General features: G+C 40.4%; 1 protein-coding gene across 1 annotated transcript in view; it reads right to left on the reverse strand.

The window, feature by feature from the left end:
- Nucleotides 1–799: 799 nt before the first annotated feature.
- Nucleotides 800–17,264, reverse strand: part of CC2D2B (coiled-coil and C2 domain containing 2B) — a 104,055-nt gene continuing 87,590 nt past the window's right edge. Inside the window, 7 exon segments of the mRNA XM_060111475.1 lie at nucleotides 800–988; nucleotides 2,875–3,052; nucleotides 4,725–4,783; nucleotides 9,767–9,889; nucleotides 10,283–10,417; nucleotides 12,466–12,579; nucleotides 15,169–15,258. Of these exon segments, the coding sequence (XP_059967458.1) occupies nucleotides 800–988; nucleotides 2,875–3,052; nucleotides 4,725–4,783; nucleotides 9,767–9,889; nucleotides 10,283–10,417; nucleotides 12,466–12,579; nucleotides 15,169–15,258 (888 nt within the window).

Here is a 17,264-nt window from a genome sequence, read left to right on the forward strand (position 1 = left end):
TTTTCTCCCTTTCTCACAGAATCAGGAAAGCATTTAGGTAGTGTTTCCTGGGAGTCCCTTCCAAATTCTTGGAGATGAAATGACTTCAGGTCAGTAGCATCTAAAGAGAAAATTTTTGAGAAGCCCCCAGAAGCTGTCCTCAACCCAACATGGCATATTTCCCTCTTATTCTTAACCAGTGAAATAATCTTCTATCTCATGAGAAGCAATGACCTTGGGTTTCTATTTGAATAACTTCTGCCTGGAATTCCATCAGAACCAGCATCAAATGTACTAGCCTCACTTCAGTAAAGACGACACTCTATAAGGCTGGGTTCTCACTCTTAACTGGTCAAGAGAGTTACCTGGGGAGCTTGTTTAAAATAATGTAGGTTCTGGAGCTGTACTCCCAGAGATCCCCATTCAATAGGTCCTGGATGAGATGTGGGATTCTGCATTTTCAATAAGGCTTTCCAGGTAATTTTGATGGAGGTGGTGTGGGGCCCCCAATTTGAGTAACACTGGCTCAGAGAGAAGCCAGAATTGCTTCTTTCCCAGAATAAGACCTACCTTAGACAGCGACCCAAGGTGCCAGACTTCCCAAAGTGTCCTCCCTGACGAGGTCTCCGGTGAGGAGGTCATTTATGCTTGTCCTCAAAGACTCAGGGAGTGAGTCTTGTGCCCAACTCTATAAGTGAACCAAAAATTGGGCTCACACTTGTCTGGATTTGAGGATAAATAGGAAAATCCCAAGTACTAGAAAAGTTTGGCTTCTGGTTGGGGACCTATGTACAATCTTTCCCTTTTCCCTTATTCCTTTTCACTGATATCGCGCTAATGAAGCCAAATAGACCCACACAGATAATATGTTGTTTGGGTAGGGGTGAATATACACAGCTAAAGCAAATTCTGTCTGTGGAAATTCAGAGGAATGAATTCCAGTTTGATACACAGCATCAATAACTGACTGTACATCAGTGTATGGCATCTGGATAGGAAATCCTGCGACCTAGACAAATGACAGAATAACACGTAAAACCACATTACAATCACGTAGGTGATGAAGAATTACTGTATGCAAAGAGATTACAGAAGCCTCAAAGAAATGGAAGTCATAAAATAATAATAATAGTTATCATTTTGTGGGTGCTTACTATGTTCTAGGCACAATGCTAAATACTTCACATACATATTTAATCCTCAAACAACCCTATGAGGTAGGCTTTGTTATAATCCCCACTTTACAGAGAGAGGAGCAGAACCAGGTCTGTCTAATGCCAGAGCCTGCACACTTAACATTCCACATATTTGCACCCTTTCTGGAATAGCAAACTGCCAACAAGGAAACCTTGATCCTACAAGTGACAGATTTAAGGGAGCATTTTGGAAGAATTTATTTAACATTGATTCAGTTTATATTTATTGATAACTATATGACAGGATTAAAGGATACAGAACATGGTCCCACGTAAAATTATCTATTTAAGAATATACAAAGGACAATCATTAGCTTCTTTCAAGACTTAGTTTGCTTACTTTAGGAGGTTTTTCCTGATCTTTAAATCTGTTGATGTGCTCTTCTCTTGTGGTTGTATAGGACACTGTCCTTTCCTAGCTTATTTAATAAAATATACTGCAATTACTCATTTTCTGGTCTATTTCTCTAACTAGCCCACAGTCTCTGTGAATGCTCAAGGTTGTATCTGTCTTGTTTACTGTCATAACCCTAAGTGTCTAGCACAATGGCTGCCACATAGGATACAAATAATAGTTAACATTTATTAAGTGCTGGGTGCTATGGTTAAGCAGCTCACTTAAACCTCACCACAACCACAAAGCAGGTAACTCTTTTTATTCCTGTTTATCTTGAGCCGTGGGGTAGAAGTTATAGAGAAGTTAGGTAATCTGGTCAAAGTTAATGAGTGGTTGAGCCAGGATTTGAACCCAAGCTGCAGGATTCGGTCTAGGTTTATGAATGTGTGTTATTAAATAGCAGATAATTTTACAAAGGAACTCCAAGTTTTAAACCTTGGCTTATACTTAACTATGCTTTGCTTATCTCTTTACCCCCTAATTCTATTAAAAAGAAAGCAAAACAAAACAACTTCCTCCCTATTCATGAAGAATAGTGCCTGCAGATCCCTCCCTGGCAGCCTGAGTATGAACTCCCAACAGATTCCTTCCTTTCTTCTCTTAGAGGGTTTCCCGAGGAGACATCTTCTAGTCTACGGGATAGTAGAGGGAAGGAATATCACTTTTGGGAGGCTGGGGCTTCCAAAAACCCACTGGAACACTTCATAGGGAAAAGGAGGTGAGAGGATTCCAGAACTAAGGATATCATAGGGGAAGAAAAGAAGGACCCGAACAATACACCAGATGCCCACCATGTTTGATTATGGACTTAACTGAGTTTGAAGTGCCTTTCTACCATCCAGGATGATGTCAAATGTGCTGGTGAATATATGAGAGGAGGTCAGGAGTCCAGGCTGGATGTATAAATTTGAGAATAATTTGCATGTAGAAGATATTAAAGCTTGCCTGTAGTCCTCTTGCCCAGAAGCAAGGACATGGAATCCATTCTATTACTACCATCTAGAAATCATTTTTTAGTTTCTTAGTTGCAGGTGGCTTCCTTTTGGGTATCTCTTTCCAAAGTTTGTGGTTTATACATTAAAAAACTGATTCCAAGAAAATGTCATGCAATCTGGTCATGGTACTAGTTACTCACTACATTTGAAATTTCTCAGCCTGTAAGTAAATGCATTTTAATGACATAGCATGTATCACCTAAGATCAAGATAAAAGGCATTTCAGGGATACTTAAGATTAGTATCATCTGGCAATTAATAACATAGATAAAACAACTGACATTAATGCATTAAATCATATACAAACCCAATAAAATTGTAGCAGTCTTTCAAATTCACTCTCTTCTTCAAATGAAACAAAGTTTCCGGTGCCAAGCTCTAACTTAGGAAGGATTTGTCTTAAAATGAAAGTACATTGTCTATTCCAACGTGTTGGCTGTTTAGGTCGCCATTCCATTATTTTATATTTCAGAGTTCTTTCAATCCTAAGGTAAGAATGCGAAGATTATTTTATGATAAATTACAACTCATTTAAATAAATGTGAAAAAAGTTTTGTCACTTTTTCTCAAGTATGAGAATGATACTTTTTTGATTTAGGAGAAAACCAGACCTCTATGGCTAGGGATATCTGCCATCATTCACATTAATCAAGTCCAGGAGAGAGCAGGCTCTTGCTTGGCTTGAGAAAGCAAGACGCTTCCTGGGGTAGCCAGCAATTAGCTCTCAAAGGCACATCTTTTTTCCAGTTACCTGTGTGTAGGCAGCTGCCTACTGGGTGTGATTTGCCTACCATCTGATTACTGGGTTGGCATTCCTATTCTCCAAGACCCTCCTTTGACATAAGACATTGTGTTTCCAAGAAATGCCTTTATAAAAATTCAGATATCTCGTCTGGGATAATGTTAGCAGGAATGGGGTAACTGGATCAGTTAATTCAGCAAGCAGAATTGGGAGGAAATGAAGCACTGGACTGATCAGTATGATGAGCAGTTTCCCCTACCAGAATGTATGCTCCACAAGGGCAGGGAGTTTTGCCTACCTATGCCACCTCTAAAACAGTGCCTGCTGAGGAACTGTTTTGGGGAGGGGAGGAAGTGGAGCACAGTGTGAGTTGGTTGATGGAAGCTTCTCCTCTGGGCAGAATCACTGTGTGCTACAGAAGAAGCTGCTGGGCCTCTCCTCTTGGCCGAATCTATAAAGTAACTAAGTGGTTTCGAGTTTGCAGAAAGTCTCAGTCACAGCTATATGCCAGAATCACCTGTAGGACTTTATCAAAATATTTCACTGTCTTCCAGATAGTGATTCAACAGGTGTGGTCTTGGACTCTGGCACCTATTTTTTAAAATAGTTCTAGAATCAATTTCTGATGAAAACCAGAAGTTGGGGACCATTTTCCTAGTGCTTTTATTCCTTTTTTGTTAAGAGTTGGGGAAGAAGGAGGGGAATAAGAGGTGAGAGTTGTGTGCTAGTGAGAAAAGGGAGTGGTGAAATGATTTTTGTCATATTCTGTTTCAATTAGTTGGTAGCGGCTTACATGCCAGCCTGCTGTGTCAGCATGAGTCACTGGAGGTAGTCAGATCTAGAAGCTTCTGACACATCTGGAGTAGGAGTGAGGTCTGCTGCAAGGCTGTGACCCTTTGGGCTTGACTCAACAACTCCTCCGGACGTGTGTGTGTGTGTGTGTGTGTGTGTGTGTGTGTGTGGTGGGGGGAGGGGGAGGGGAGGGGGCCTATGAGGGACAGTGTTGATGCTGCCGCCACCCAGCTTGGCTGTTTTTGCCACACACCAAGTTGTGGGCCATTTACCTTCCTGTCCTTTCAAGAAGTGTTAGCTACTGCATTATTATTACTATACGGCTCAACAGGTGTCTGTGTTGAGAACTTCCTAACGGCAGCCCACAATGTTTTCCAGATGCAACCATATTTAACTTGGCATGTTTTTTCAAGAAGTGCCGCGGAGAGCAGCGGGGCTGATCTTTGATGCATGCACCAAGAGATAGATGACTCAGTGGAAGTAACTATTATAATCTCCATTTCATGCTTCTGTTGCTGAATCTAATGGGTATTTTGAGAGACTGGGTTAGAGGACTGAAGGGTGGCTGAATGAGAGGTTAGAGAGAAAACATGATAATCATAATATATAAATAGAGATCATACCTGTTCTTTAGATCTTCTACCATGCTTTTATTAGTATCAGAATAAATTATTTCTTCAGGCTGAAATACAGAAAACTGAAAGTTAGAAAAGATTCTAGGGAGACCATCTTTATGTCAGTTGCCCCTTGGAGTGCTGAGTATAATGAGGGTGAACCTAAACCCGTCTCATGTGGCAAAAACACTCAGTGGTAGAGGCACAAAGGTAACACAGATCACAGTGTTCCCTTTGATTTTAATACTACTTCACCAGGGCATGGAAGGGAGAATGGATTTACAAAAGATATTTTTCATGACAGAAAAAGACAGATCTGCTACCCCCATCCATTTATTCACACAAGCATTTGACATGCTTATTGATTCTACCAGATAATCTTGGAAGCTGCACTGGTATCTTCCACTTATTAACTGTGACCTTGGTGAAGTCACTTAACCTCTGTGAGTCTCAGTTACCACCTCTTTTAAAAAGGGACAATAACAGTACCTACTTCCCTGGGATCATGCAAAGATTTTAAAATAAAGTAATACCTGTAAAGCCTGGCACATATTGTTCAACAAAGATCAGATACTACTGTTATTATTACTCTTGTAACATGGTGTATCATCTTCCTTCTTTGATTATTTGTTCCTTTCAGCAGGCGGGAGTCAGGTCTCTGTGTTTGCATGTACGCATGTGCACACACTCGCACATACATGCAGAGTCCATTTCAATCTCCCCGTCTCCAAGCCTTTGCCCCAGGCACCCCAGCAACAGCAGAGAGCAATGCTCTACCATGTTTCCCCATGTTGCCCCCTGAGCAGGATTTTCTGGGAGGAGGAGAGGACTTCTCTAAGCCCCTCCCCACTACCTAACCCATTCCTCCCCTCCCTTCAGGGCTCATATAGACAAGAGTGAGGGGTTGGGTTTAGGCGGTTTTAACTTAGGATATTTCTGAGCTGAGAAATAGAGGAGCTATAGAGACACGGACGGATGTTTCCCCCTCATGAGTGGAATGAGGGTTGTACGAAAAGAAGGAAACTTTTGCTAGGCCTCTAGGTCTTAGAAAATTTCGTGAGTGATTTGAGGGGGCTCAGTCTGTCAGATGATGATCTAAGCCAGTGGCTCCCAAAATGTGGCCCCCAGACCAGCAACCTCAGACCCAGTGATTCAGGAACTCTGAGGGTAAGGCCCAGCAATCCATTTTTCCACAAGCCCTCCAGAAGGTTCTGATGCCTGCCGTGGTTGGAGAACCACTACATTAGAGCATAGGCTCAAGCACAGTGAACTTCCCCACAGTGAACACGGCAGGAGATGAGGGATACTGGAGAAAGGGAAGCATAAACTGCAGCATCATCTTACAGGGGCCACCAACTATCACAGTCAGGACAGGTAAACTGAACTCCCTGATTGCTGTCACCAACCACTGTCTGCCCCTCCAAAACAATTCCCTGCACCCCTATCCTGGCAACTCTTACGGATTCGTTAGGCCACTTTCAGGCCTGAAAAAGAGGCCTGGGTTATGTTGACTTGATAAGTTTATGGAGTGTTAGTCTATTTTCTTTTCAGGCAAAGGCCCGTTTCAGGGAATTCATATCCTTTAAAACTTCGAGAGGATTTCCCTGTTAACTCCATCTCTGAATACCCATATTCTCATCATACACACTCAAATTTGTGTTCTCAATTGTGATTAAGAAATAAAACAGGGCTTCCCTGGTGGCGCAGTGGTTGAGAATCTGCCTACCAATGCAGGGGACACGGGTTCGAGCCCTGGTCTGGGAAGATCCCACATGCCATGGAGCAACTAGCCCCATGAGCCACAATTACTGAGCCTGCACGTCTGGAGCCTGTGCTCCGCAACAGGAGAGGCCGCGATAGTGAGAGGCCCGCGCACCGCGATGAGGAGTGGCCCCCACTTGCCACAACTAGAGAAAGCCCTCGCACAGAAACGAAGAGCCAACACAGCCATAAATTAATTAATTAATTAATTTAAAGAAAAAAAGAAAAAAAAACAACAACAGTGTTCACCACAGATAGTGGTTTATTCCGGTATGTGTGCGACAAGGCAGAAGATCAAGGGCCATTAACCCACAGGAAAGAAATCAGTAGGGATACAAGTCAAAAGCAACTATGAATTTTATATTTATATATTCAACTTGACAAAGGGTTTAGTGGCTTTTTTTTTTTTTTTTTTTTTTTTTTTTTTCGGTATGCGGGCCTCTCACTGCCGTGGCCTCTCCCGTTGCGGAGCACAGGCTCCGGACGCGCAGGCCCAGCGGCCATGGCTCACGGGCCCAGCCGCTCCGCGGCATATGGGATCCTCCCAGACCGGGGCACGAACCCGTATCCCCTGCATCGGCAGGCGGACTCTCAACCACTGCGCCACCAGGGAGGCCCGGTTTAGTGGCTTTTAAAACTACAATTTTGATTATGGCAGCCCTTGCCTTGGTGATGTTGGCTTCTGACTGTCCTCTGCTCACTCCCTGGCAGCAGCCAGGCTGGCCTTTCAGCTCCTTGGCAGACATCTGCTTGCCACTGCAGGTCTTCATGCCTGCCGTTCCCGCTCTGTGCTGGGAACATTCTCCTCCTTAACTTTCATCTAGACCAGCTCCTGCTCACCCTTCTTCACTCTGCTAGTCATCATCATTTTCCCCAGGAAGCCCCTGCAACTCCCCTTCACCTCAGGCCTCCTGCTGAGTGCTCCCAAAAGCACATTCATTTCTTCTCTAATAGCATTTATCGCTCTGTACAGCAAATGCTCGTTTCCTTCTGTTTCCTCCTCTAGAACACAAGCTCCAAGAGCACTGAGACATGTCTTTTTCCTTGTGGTACCTATACCTAAAACAGTGCTGGCCCGCTGCAGCACTCAATAAGCATTACCTGAATTAATAAGAGAATGATTAATAGAAACAAAAAACCTCCACTCTAAATATATCATTCTCCCCCCCAGGAGGCAGCAATACTTTGGTCACAACTTTGGGATGGGAAAAGCAAGCAAGGTCTGTGGATGCCATAAATGTGGTTTGCTCAAAAGAGATAAGCACATTTCCCCTTCCTTATAATGACTTTACAAACATCTGCAAGGAGAATGCTCAGAAGGATGCACAAGGAGCTACCAAGAGCGGCTGTTTCTTAGAAAGTGGGGAAAAGATGTTGAAGAGGAGAGAAACTCTTCACTTTATACCCTTTGATACTGTTTGATTTTTCTCCCCACAACCACCATTCCTTCTTTTTGATATTATGAACTATGTCAAACATTCTCAGATAAAGCACTGAGAATAATGTAATGAACATCCACCCAACATACATACCACCAAGCTACATCTAATCTTTGCATTCTTCCACACTTGTTGTAGGTTGTTTTAAAAGATGTAAAACATTACAGATAGATTTGAAGTACTCTGTATACTGCTCCCTGATATCATTCTTTTTATTCCTCTTTCCAAAGGTAAACTTTACCCTAAATTTGGTGTTTATCATTCCCATGCAAGCTTTTACACTATCACTATATATCTCTATATACGTAAACAACATATATTTTTCAAACAAGTGTGTCATTTCACATCTTCTTTACTTTGCTTAACATTACATTTCTTATATTCATTCACGTTGATAACAGTGGCTCTAGATCAGTAGTTCTCAACCTTGGCTGCATGTGGGATCACCTGGGGAGCTTTAAGTAAAACCAATGCGTGGGCTCTTCCCTCAGCGATTCTGATACAATGCATGTACAGCCAAGTTGAGAACTACAGTAAATTAGTTTCATATATTCTTTTTTTTACTGCTGTATAGAATATTTTATAGTAGGAGTATTCATAACTCATGTGCCCATTTTCTGGTTGATGAATTGTTTCCTTTTATTTATTTATTTTTTGCTCTTTCAAGCAATTCAGTAATGACCATCGTGTACTTGTCTCCCTGTGCGTGTACCTCTAGGGTATATACTTAGAAGATGAACTGGTGGATCAGAGGCTGAGTTTCTTCAGCTTTACCAACCTTACCATATTGCTTTCTAAAGTATTTATAGCAATTCACACTCCCACCATTTCTCTGCCTCTTTGCCAATACTAGATGTGATCACACTTTTTAAAAAGTTTTGCCAATCTTCTACATGTGAAATAGTGTTTTATTGTTTTAAATTGCATTTCTCTCATTATGAGTGACGTTGAGCCCTAGAGTTTCTGCTTCTGTGAATTGTCTTCTTCCTATTTTTCCATTGTCCTTTTTCTCATCCCCCTCTCTTCCTTCCTCTGGGTCATAGCTTCTAGTTTTTGAATTTCACAGTTGCTTGCACACTGCCATACCATGGCTCTCAATCCAGAAACAGCTGTCGAAATGGAATTTGGGTGCCTTCCCAAAGCAGTAGTGAGTACATCATAGATCCCTGGACAAGCCACCTGGTGATTAGGTTGGTTCCTGATTCTCAGCTCTGTACTTTGGTCTCTTACCTCCTGAGCCCCAGGCAGTGAGTCTGCTGCTTTTCTTTCCCATCTTCTCTCAAGAGTAGCAAAGTAGGGGAGCCACAACACAGTCCCTGGCTTCAAAACGTGAGACTGGCTCTGGTTCTCTGGATTTCATGAAGCATTTTCAGACCTTGGTGCCAACCTCTTTGGGCCCCACTCACTGCTAGTGTTTCCGTCCTGCTTCTATTCCATGAGATAACTATCATGGTTTGGAGCCCAGATAAGCCTTCTGTTTTTCAATTTTTATACTTTATCATTGTTATGGATATGTAGTAGAAGGGCTAGTTCAAAGTAAGAACTTATTACACCATCTTGACATTATTATTTTTTATGTTTCATGATGAACATTTAAAAATTTTTATTTTAAAACCTAAACTCACAATTAAGATAATACCTTCTTCTCAATTCCTCTTTTCTGCAAGTAGAGAAAATGGATCACAATAGCCCAAACTCAGGCTGGATGGCAGAGAAAACTAGGTTTTATTAATACTGCCAAATAATTCAATAAGCAATCAGCTGTATAAATATAATAAGAGCTGTCACAATTCCTAAGATTAGAACCAATGGTAACTTTCATAGAGACACACCTGGAAAAGTATAATTTACCTGTATGCTTTGTGCTTTCATCCCTCGATAATTTTTTGGAAGCATCTGTTTCCAGAAACTTTCCTTTGAATAGTCAAAATATACAGCCCTTGGTGAATTATTTTGCTGAATGTTAAACCAGACCTATTAATACATCAACATAAAATCAGTAGAGGCCCACAGGAGTACGAAGCCCGTAGTAGGTTAGGACAGAGCAAAATTTTACAGTCCTACTCCCCAATGAAGTGGCAGAAGCCAAGGATGGTTCTGAGGCAGGAGGTACAGAGATCCCAGGGGTGTGTCCACACTAGACTGCTCGCTGGTTCTCAACCTTGGAGGCACTGCAGAATCGCGTCAAGGAGCCTTGGGGATAAAAGATTCCCCTGGCCCTACACCCCAGGGATTCTAACTGAACATCTATAGCTTCTTCAAAGTTCCCACATGATTCTAATATATGGTCAGTGTAGAGAACCACAGGTTTAACTCTTGAGGAGATAACTCAAGATTCCGCCCCCCCCCCCCCCGCCATATACTTACATTTTCACCATCAAACAAACAATCTACACTTTGTAAGGGACAAAATGGGTCAAAATGCTTATGACATTGCCCAGTTAATGGATTCCAAAGCAAATATTCATCACTTTCTGGCGTTAATACGTAAGCCACATGCCCCTGTACGAAGAAAGAGTTAAAGTCATTTTTGGTGGATGATTGATTTAACTCATTTTCGTATGTGGAAATTATAGTGTAAGCATATGATATCTCTGATTTTTTAAATAGATAATATGGCCAGTTACCTTAGTTATTCTTTATTCCTGTATTATTTATTTATCTATTTATTTATTTGCCTTGCCGCACAGCTTGTGGGATCTCAGTTCCCTGACCAGGGACTGAACCCGGGCCACGGCAGCGAGAGCCCAAAATCCTAGCCACTGGACCACAAGGGAACTCCCTGGTATCTCTGATTTTTAAAAGCCTTTTTTAGGACCTTTACAATTTTTTTGGAAAGGATAAAACCAATGCAACTGAAATCCTCAGGCCCAGGCTAGCATGAGGATTCAAATGAGAACTTTTGAGCTAGTGCTGCTACGTATGGCCCTGAAGGGGGTGTACCCTCACAGCAATAAAATATGTTGTTCTAACAAAATCAGTATATTATGACCAATTCCCAATAGCTAGTACTAAAGCGTTTTGAGGTAGGGGCGCTTTTGTGTAATTCACACAAAGGTGCTATATGGATTAGCCCTGTTTTATGTAGAATATACTTGGAGACCAAAGGTGAACACCGTGCAAAGTTAGGGAAGGGAATTTTGCCTAAGGCTCTGAAAAGCCAAGTGAAGTTGCAAAGCCATAAAATTAATTTTGTGAGCAAGATACAGAGTTAGAGGCCAGAGAGAAATTACACAGGAAAGCACCTGAGGAATAAAAGTAGTCATTATGTTATTATTTTGCTCTGCACGTACTTTTGAAGTATAAACCTTTCTTATTTAGCAAAGAATAAAAATTTCAGGTAACAATAATAATGACTATTTAACATTTATTGAGTACCCCAGGTACTGTACTCAGCACTCACACTAATTTTCTCACATGAATTCCAAAGTCTGTGAGGTAGGGATGATTGTCATGCCCATCTTTCACATGAAGAATAAGAGGTTAAGAGATTGTCTAGGGTAACAGTAAATGGAATTACTCCTCTTTGGGGAGGAGATAAGTGAGGCTCAGAGAAATAAGGCTGAGACCGTACAGTTAGTAAACGTCATTGCTAGGTTTTAAAATCCTCTTTGACCTCCAAATCTATACTCCTAACACTGTGCTGTGTAGCCTGGTTTCCCTAACTCCAAAGCTCTTGCTCTTTATCACTGTGCTCATCTTTTACAGTGAAGAGGCTTCACCTCAACCAGTAGTTGAGGTGAAAGTCACAGTGAGTGCTGCCACCCAGTGTTGACTCAGAGGTAAAACTGTAAAAATGTTTGTTGAAATATTGTTGACTGTTTACTGCCATCTAGTGGCACTCAAAACTACAGCAGGGGGATCATATGGGGAAATTAAGGGACTATAGAGAAATAAATGATCATGACAAAAACCATAAAACAAGACTGGAAGTTTTTGACACTTATCAAGATATTCATACTAGAAATAGAAACAGTCCAAAAGAAGACTGCTTTCTGGAGGTTTGAATGCAGGTGTATATAATTAAGTTGTAAAAATTTCAGGTAGGTTAACATAAATTTCCGGCCCACTTCTTACACAATTAAAAATTGAGCAGTGGAAAACAGGAAGAAGTCCTTCTTAAGGATCTTAAAGTATAGTGTTAGGGACACATAAAGATGATGGTGGTGATGATGGTTAACAACCACTATAACTACTACTGTAACTATTACTACATCACCTACCACCACCATTTATTGAGCATTTGCCACATAAACCAGGTGCTGTTCCCAGTGCTATTTACTATGTAATTTAATATTTTTAGTAGCTCCATGAAGTAGCACTATTATTTGTACTACTTTACGAAGAAGATGAACAAAAGGAAGTCATTCTTTACCTTGTAGAAATTTTGATGAACGAACATTATCCTCCTAAGTAAATAATTGTTCGCCTAGGAAATTTCCTAATTAGCTTGTGAAAAGAAGGAAACTTGGGGTTGAAGTCTTTTAAACTTGCAGCTAAAGGCTAATTAGTTTTGTTTACACTATTTAAATATTAAGTCCACCACTTACTTCCAACATCGAGGTTCCTAGGAGGACCAAAGCTTTCTTTCCAAAATACAGGAAGAAATTACAGAGAAGTATGGCATGCTCCTCCTTATTTCCAATAGCCAAACTGATGCAGCGCTAAGGCAAAACAAAAGCAACAAGGACACAAAACAGGAGGGGAGGAGAGGAAGTTGAGTAATTCAAGCATCCAACAGATTTAGAGTCCCTCCAAACCCTCACACACACATTCTTGCCAGGTCACTAAGATGACTGCAAAGCCGAAAGCCCCAGCACCCTTTGCCTGTTAAAACACTAGGGCATTAGAAAGAGAGAACATTAACTTGGAACATAAGGGTCACCTTTATCATGGGATAATTAATGTGGATACTGTGTAAGTGACCCAATAATTTTATCCTCCAAAATGGGGCATTTTTGTTTGAGACAAATAACCTGGGAAAACAGGGATATATTGGCTGATATTTTAAGGAACTTCACCTGATGGGAAATCACATAGTGTTTTTGGAGGAAGGGATCCTTTGGTTAACGGAGCTACACTCTGTCCTGTACCAATATAGTGCTCTCAACTGAAAGAGAGCAAGAGATCTGAGTTGGAGCCCAATCAGAAAGAGTAATGGAAACTTCTTTAATTGAAAGAGCTGAACAGTTGGGTTGGGTGTAATCAAATACAGGGTGCCTAGTAAAGCAGTGGTAGCAGGAGAGAAAAAGCACAGCAGAGGTGGCAGACCAATGGTTTGTAACTTAGTTCTAGTTGATAGGTGTGTTTCGTTTGGCCTCGAAATGCTTTTAAAAATTGGAAGATCTCATATAAAACTCTGGATTTCTAGCTTGAAAAATCAAAGGATCTAACAAAATATATGGGCCCAAATGTTCATATGGCAATGATGTGTTATTTCTGAGTAGTGGCTGTACCATTTAGACTGCACATGTGCTTCCATTTCATTAGTCCCAGAGAAAGGGCTGTGGTGGTCAGGGAGCTTGGGGAGGGGGTGCTCAGGAGCCCTTGGAGTGACTATTTACCAGTCTGGAAGCATTTCAATGTTTTAACTGATATGGCCACATCAGTACACACCGGCTGAATGTGATGGTGAGGGATGGAGGCTAGGGAAACGTGGCTCTTCTGAAAGATGTGTGTGAACAGGAGAATGAAGAGCAGATTATGAGCAGTCTTCAATGTCAGGCTAAGGAGGTTCCCCTGACTGGATTTCATAAGAGAAGGAGGGAATGGATGAGAGTAGGTAACTAACCTACTGCATTCCAGGTGCCTATCCTTTCAAAGCCCCTGTATGACACAGATGAGGAAACTGAGGTCCAAAGAAGCTAAATAACTTATCTTAGGTCACACAGCTATCAGATGGTTGTAGTAGGATTTGAACCAAGGTTTGTTTGACTCCAAGACTGTACGTTGGGTAGGAGAAATAACTCTTGCCTTGTGACAGTCTAATTAGTCATTCACTCATGGGTATCCCAAGTCCAAACAGTTCATGTCAATGGGAAGACATTAGCTAAGAGGAAGCCTATGACTGTGGTAACCTGTTGATTATGGGTATTGTTTGGATTGGAGGGCACTCGGGAGCACTAGTATTTGCCTGAATGGTTATTTTATGGTTATTTTTAGCTATTTTAGAGGCTATCTTTCAGTGTTCTGCAGGATCATAATACCCCTGAACACATTCTGATTAGTTTTAAGAGTCTAAGAAGAATCTAGAGTTAACTGACACCTCTTTGAGTTTTACCAGATTTGAATCACTGGATCCTGAAACAAACCACGTGCTTGTATCTCCCTTACTCCCACTTAGCAGAAGGCAGGGTAGCTGACCTATTAAGTTAGTCCTGTGCCCCCTAAGTCCATTTCAGCTCAAAAATCTAACCTCTAAAACATTCTAGATAAGTGCCAGGCCTATCAGTCCCAGATGGAAAGTGTCCTTCTCTTAGGCTCCCATCATGCTGGTATTCTCCATTAAAAATATTGAATACTTGCTAAATTTAAAGTACATACAAGTGACAAATATAAAAGTAAATAAGAATCAAATCTTCCTTATCATTCAAGGAGATTAAACTTGGGATGTATATGTACAGTGTGTGGGTATAGGGCCAGTATATAAGCAACTAAATATAATTTAAGGTGGAATGGAAAATGTGTTCTAATTAGGGCTGCCATATTTGGGAGGGGGCAGGGAATAGGATGCCTAGTTCAAGTTGAATGTCAGATAAACAAGTAGTTTTTTAGTATAAATATGTCCCAAATATTGCATGGGGCCTGTATTTTACTTGGCAACCAGTCTAAAGACAATTTTAATCCAAGTGCCAAGGAAGAGCACTGCTATACAAGCTCTTCATTCAGATGTGGGAAAACTGGGGAAAGCTTCTGGGAAGTGGTGGTATTTCTGCTAGACTTCAGGGTCTGACCACCTCTATAGTGAACAAGCCATATTTCTCTCTGGAGAATGTCATAATATTGTACTCCTGGAATTCCTGTTGAATCTCAATATTATGAGCTACTTAAAATGTTGAATAAGAATTTTGGTCTTTAAGAATTATTTTTACAGGTTGTTATAGAGCTGAAAATGATGTATTAAATTATCAAATACCTTCAAATTGCACGAAGCAAATTACTACATAAGTGCATAATATTTTTTAAAAGTTTTCTTTAAAAGAAAAGCAAGTAAGAAATACTATACATTTAAATTATAAAATGTAATTTGTTACCTCTGATGTCATCCATATATCACAACCATCATTTTCATCCAGTGTATCAGGCATAATAGGAATCAAAGATACAAAGCGAGCAACGAGGTCCTAAAATAATATTAACTAACATTTATTGAGAGCATACTATATGCCTATCACCAAGTACAATGCTTTACATGCACTGTCATCACATTTAGTGTATCCTACAAGCCTATGAAGTACACACTATTATTAATTTTATTTTACAAAAGAAGAAACAAGCTTAGAGTGCTAAGATAACTTGCTCAGGGTCACACATTAACACAATATATGGGTCTCTGGGAATAAGCCCAAGTTAGCATGACTTCAGAGCATGCATGTTAACCATTACATTTCATTGTAATAAGTAAAAAATTTAAACATGATACATTACATGTATACTTTAAAGTATAACTTTTTAAAAAATGAAAAAAGATGTTGAAGAATAGCAAAAGTTTGATTTACTTTTAGGTTCAAAATCTAGCAGAAATATTTTTATTAATAAAACTAGTTATAAATTGCTGCAGCAAGAAGTTATTGGTGCAGCCTACTTTTTCCAACAACAGAAGTTCTATTGTGGATTGTTCCCCCTATAGGGTTGGAGATAAGGACTCAGACTAGAGTAGGAAAGAAGAAAGGAATACAAATAAACAATGAGCTAACACAGAAAGTTCACTAACATTTTCACTGATTTACAATAGCTACCATTTATGCACTATTATGACTTCCTACACTGGTCACATTTCTGACTTCATGCAATTAATTAAACATGGTTCACAGTCCTTGATAAGCAAAGGAGCTAGGATTTATGCTTTTTTAAAAGGTAAAGATTGTCCTTGAAAGAAATCTGAGAGCATTATTATCTCCTTGGACTTTGGGTGTCAGGAAACAGGCAAGAAGAAACCCGTAATGGAAAAGCAGAGTGTAGCAAAAGGTGATCTAAACTAGGACTTTTGATTTTAGCTTAAAGAATCCAGGTAAGAGCTTTATACTGGGAAATAATACAAATTTTCTGAGGAGAGCCAATTGACTCAATCAAGCCTGAATAAATAAAAGGTATAAATGATTTTTCATAAATGCCCTTTAATCAAAGCTTATTTTTTCTTTTTATTTATGAAAATAAAATCTTTATTTTCAGTTATTACCCACCAATAAGAGAAAGTTCACAATTTTAGCTCTTGACACAAAGTGAACTAGGAGGCAAATTTACATCCATCAGATACAACTAATGGACCAACTTTTAAAATCCAGGCTATCTTGCAAGCTTGCAACACACCAGATATTGCTGTGTATTCTCTAGTGACAGAATGCCAGCAATGGCTGACAATGGCTTGTGAAGTGTTTTTAATAGCAGTGTTTTTTTATATGTTGCTAGAAATCCAGAGGTTTATAACACATTCGTGTCCAGAAATGGGTTAAGATACTTTAAAGTCTAAACACACTATGTATGAGTGTGTTTAGGAGTGTGTATGTTGCAGTCTCAAGAGGGGTCAATAGTCCATATGGACTAAATTAATACTTGCCTCTGGGTAGCAGGTATGTTTGTAAATATAAAATTATGTTAAACATTAGCACCAGTGCAGAACATGCTCAGCATCATAAGATCCAAAACACCAGCACAAGTTTACCCATCATTAAAAAAACCCAATTACCTCCTTCCTAAAATGTCAAACTAGTAGGTAACTAGATTAATAAATCGAATCCCAATGAATGACTCTTGTACTGTACAATTTCTCTTTTAGAATTATAGGGGAGAACTAATCAGCTAAACAGACATTTTATGATTTGAAGTCTTAAATCATAAAGTATTTTTAAAACTGGACATTACCATACATAGATAGAAAACTACTAATAATAGTGACAAAAAGAGCTTTAAAACTGTAAATAAAATCCCTTTTCTCTTTATCAATAATGTTGCAGAAGACTTTTTAAAAAAAAGATCCTCGGGCCTCCCTGGTGGCGCAAGTGGTTGAGAGTCCGCCTGCCGATGCAGGGGATACGGGTTCGTGCCCCGGTCTGGGAGGATCCCATATGCCGCGGAGCGGCTGGGCCCGTGAGCCATGGCCGCTGAGCCTGCGCGTCCGGAGCCTGCGCGT

Source organism: Mesoplodon densirostris, chromosome 1 (assembly GCF_025265405.1).
Source record: "Mesoplodon densirostris isolate mMesDen1 chromosome 1, mMesDen1 primary haplotype, whole genome shotgun sequence".
In the NCBI taxonomy this organism is placed as follows: Eukaryota; Metazoa; Chordata; class Mammalia; order Artiodactyla; family Ziphiidae; genus Mesoplodon; species Mesoplodon densirostris.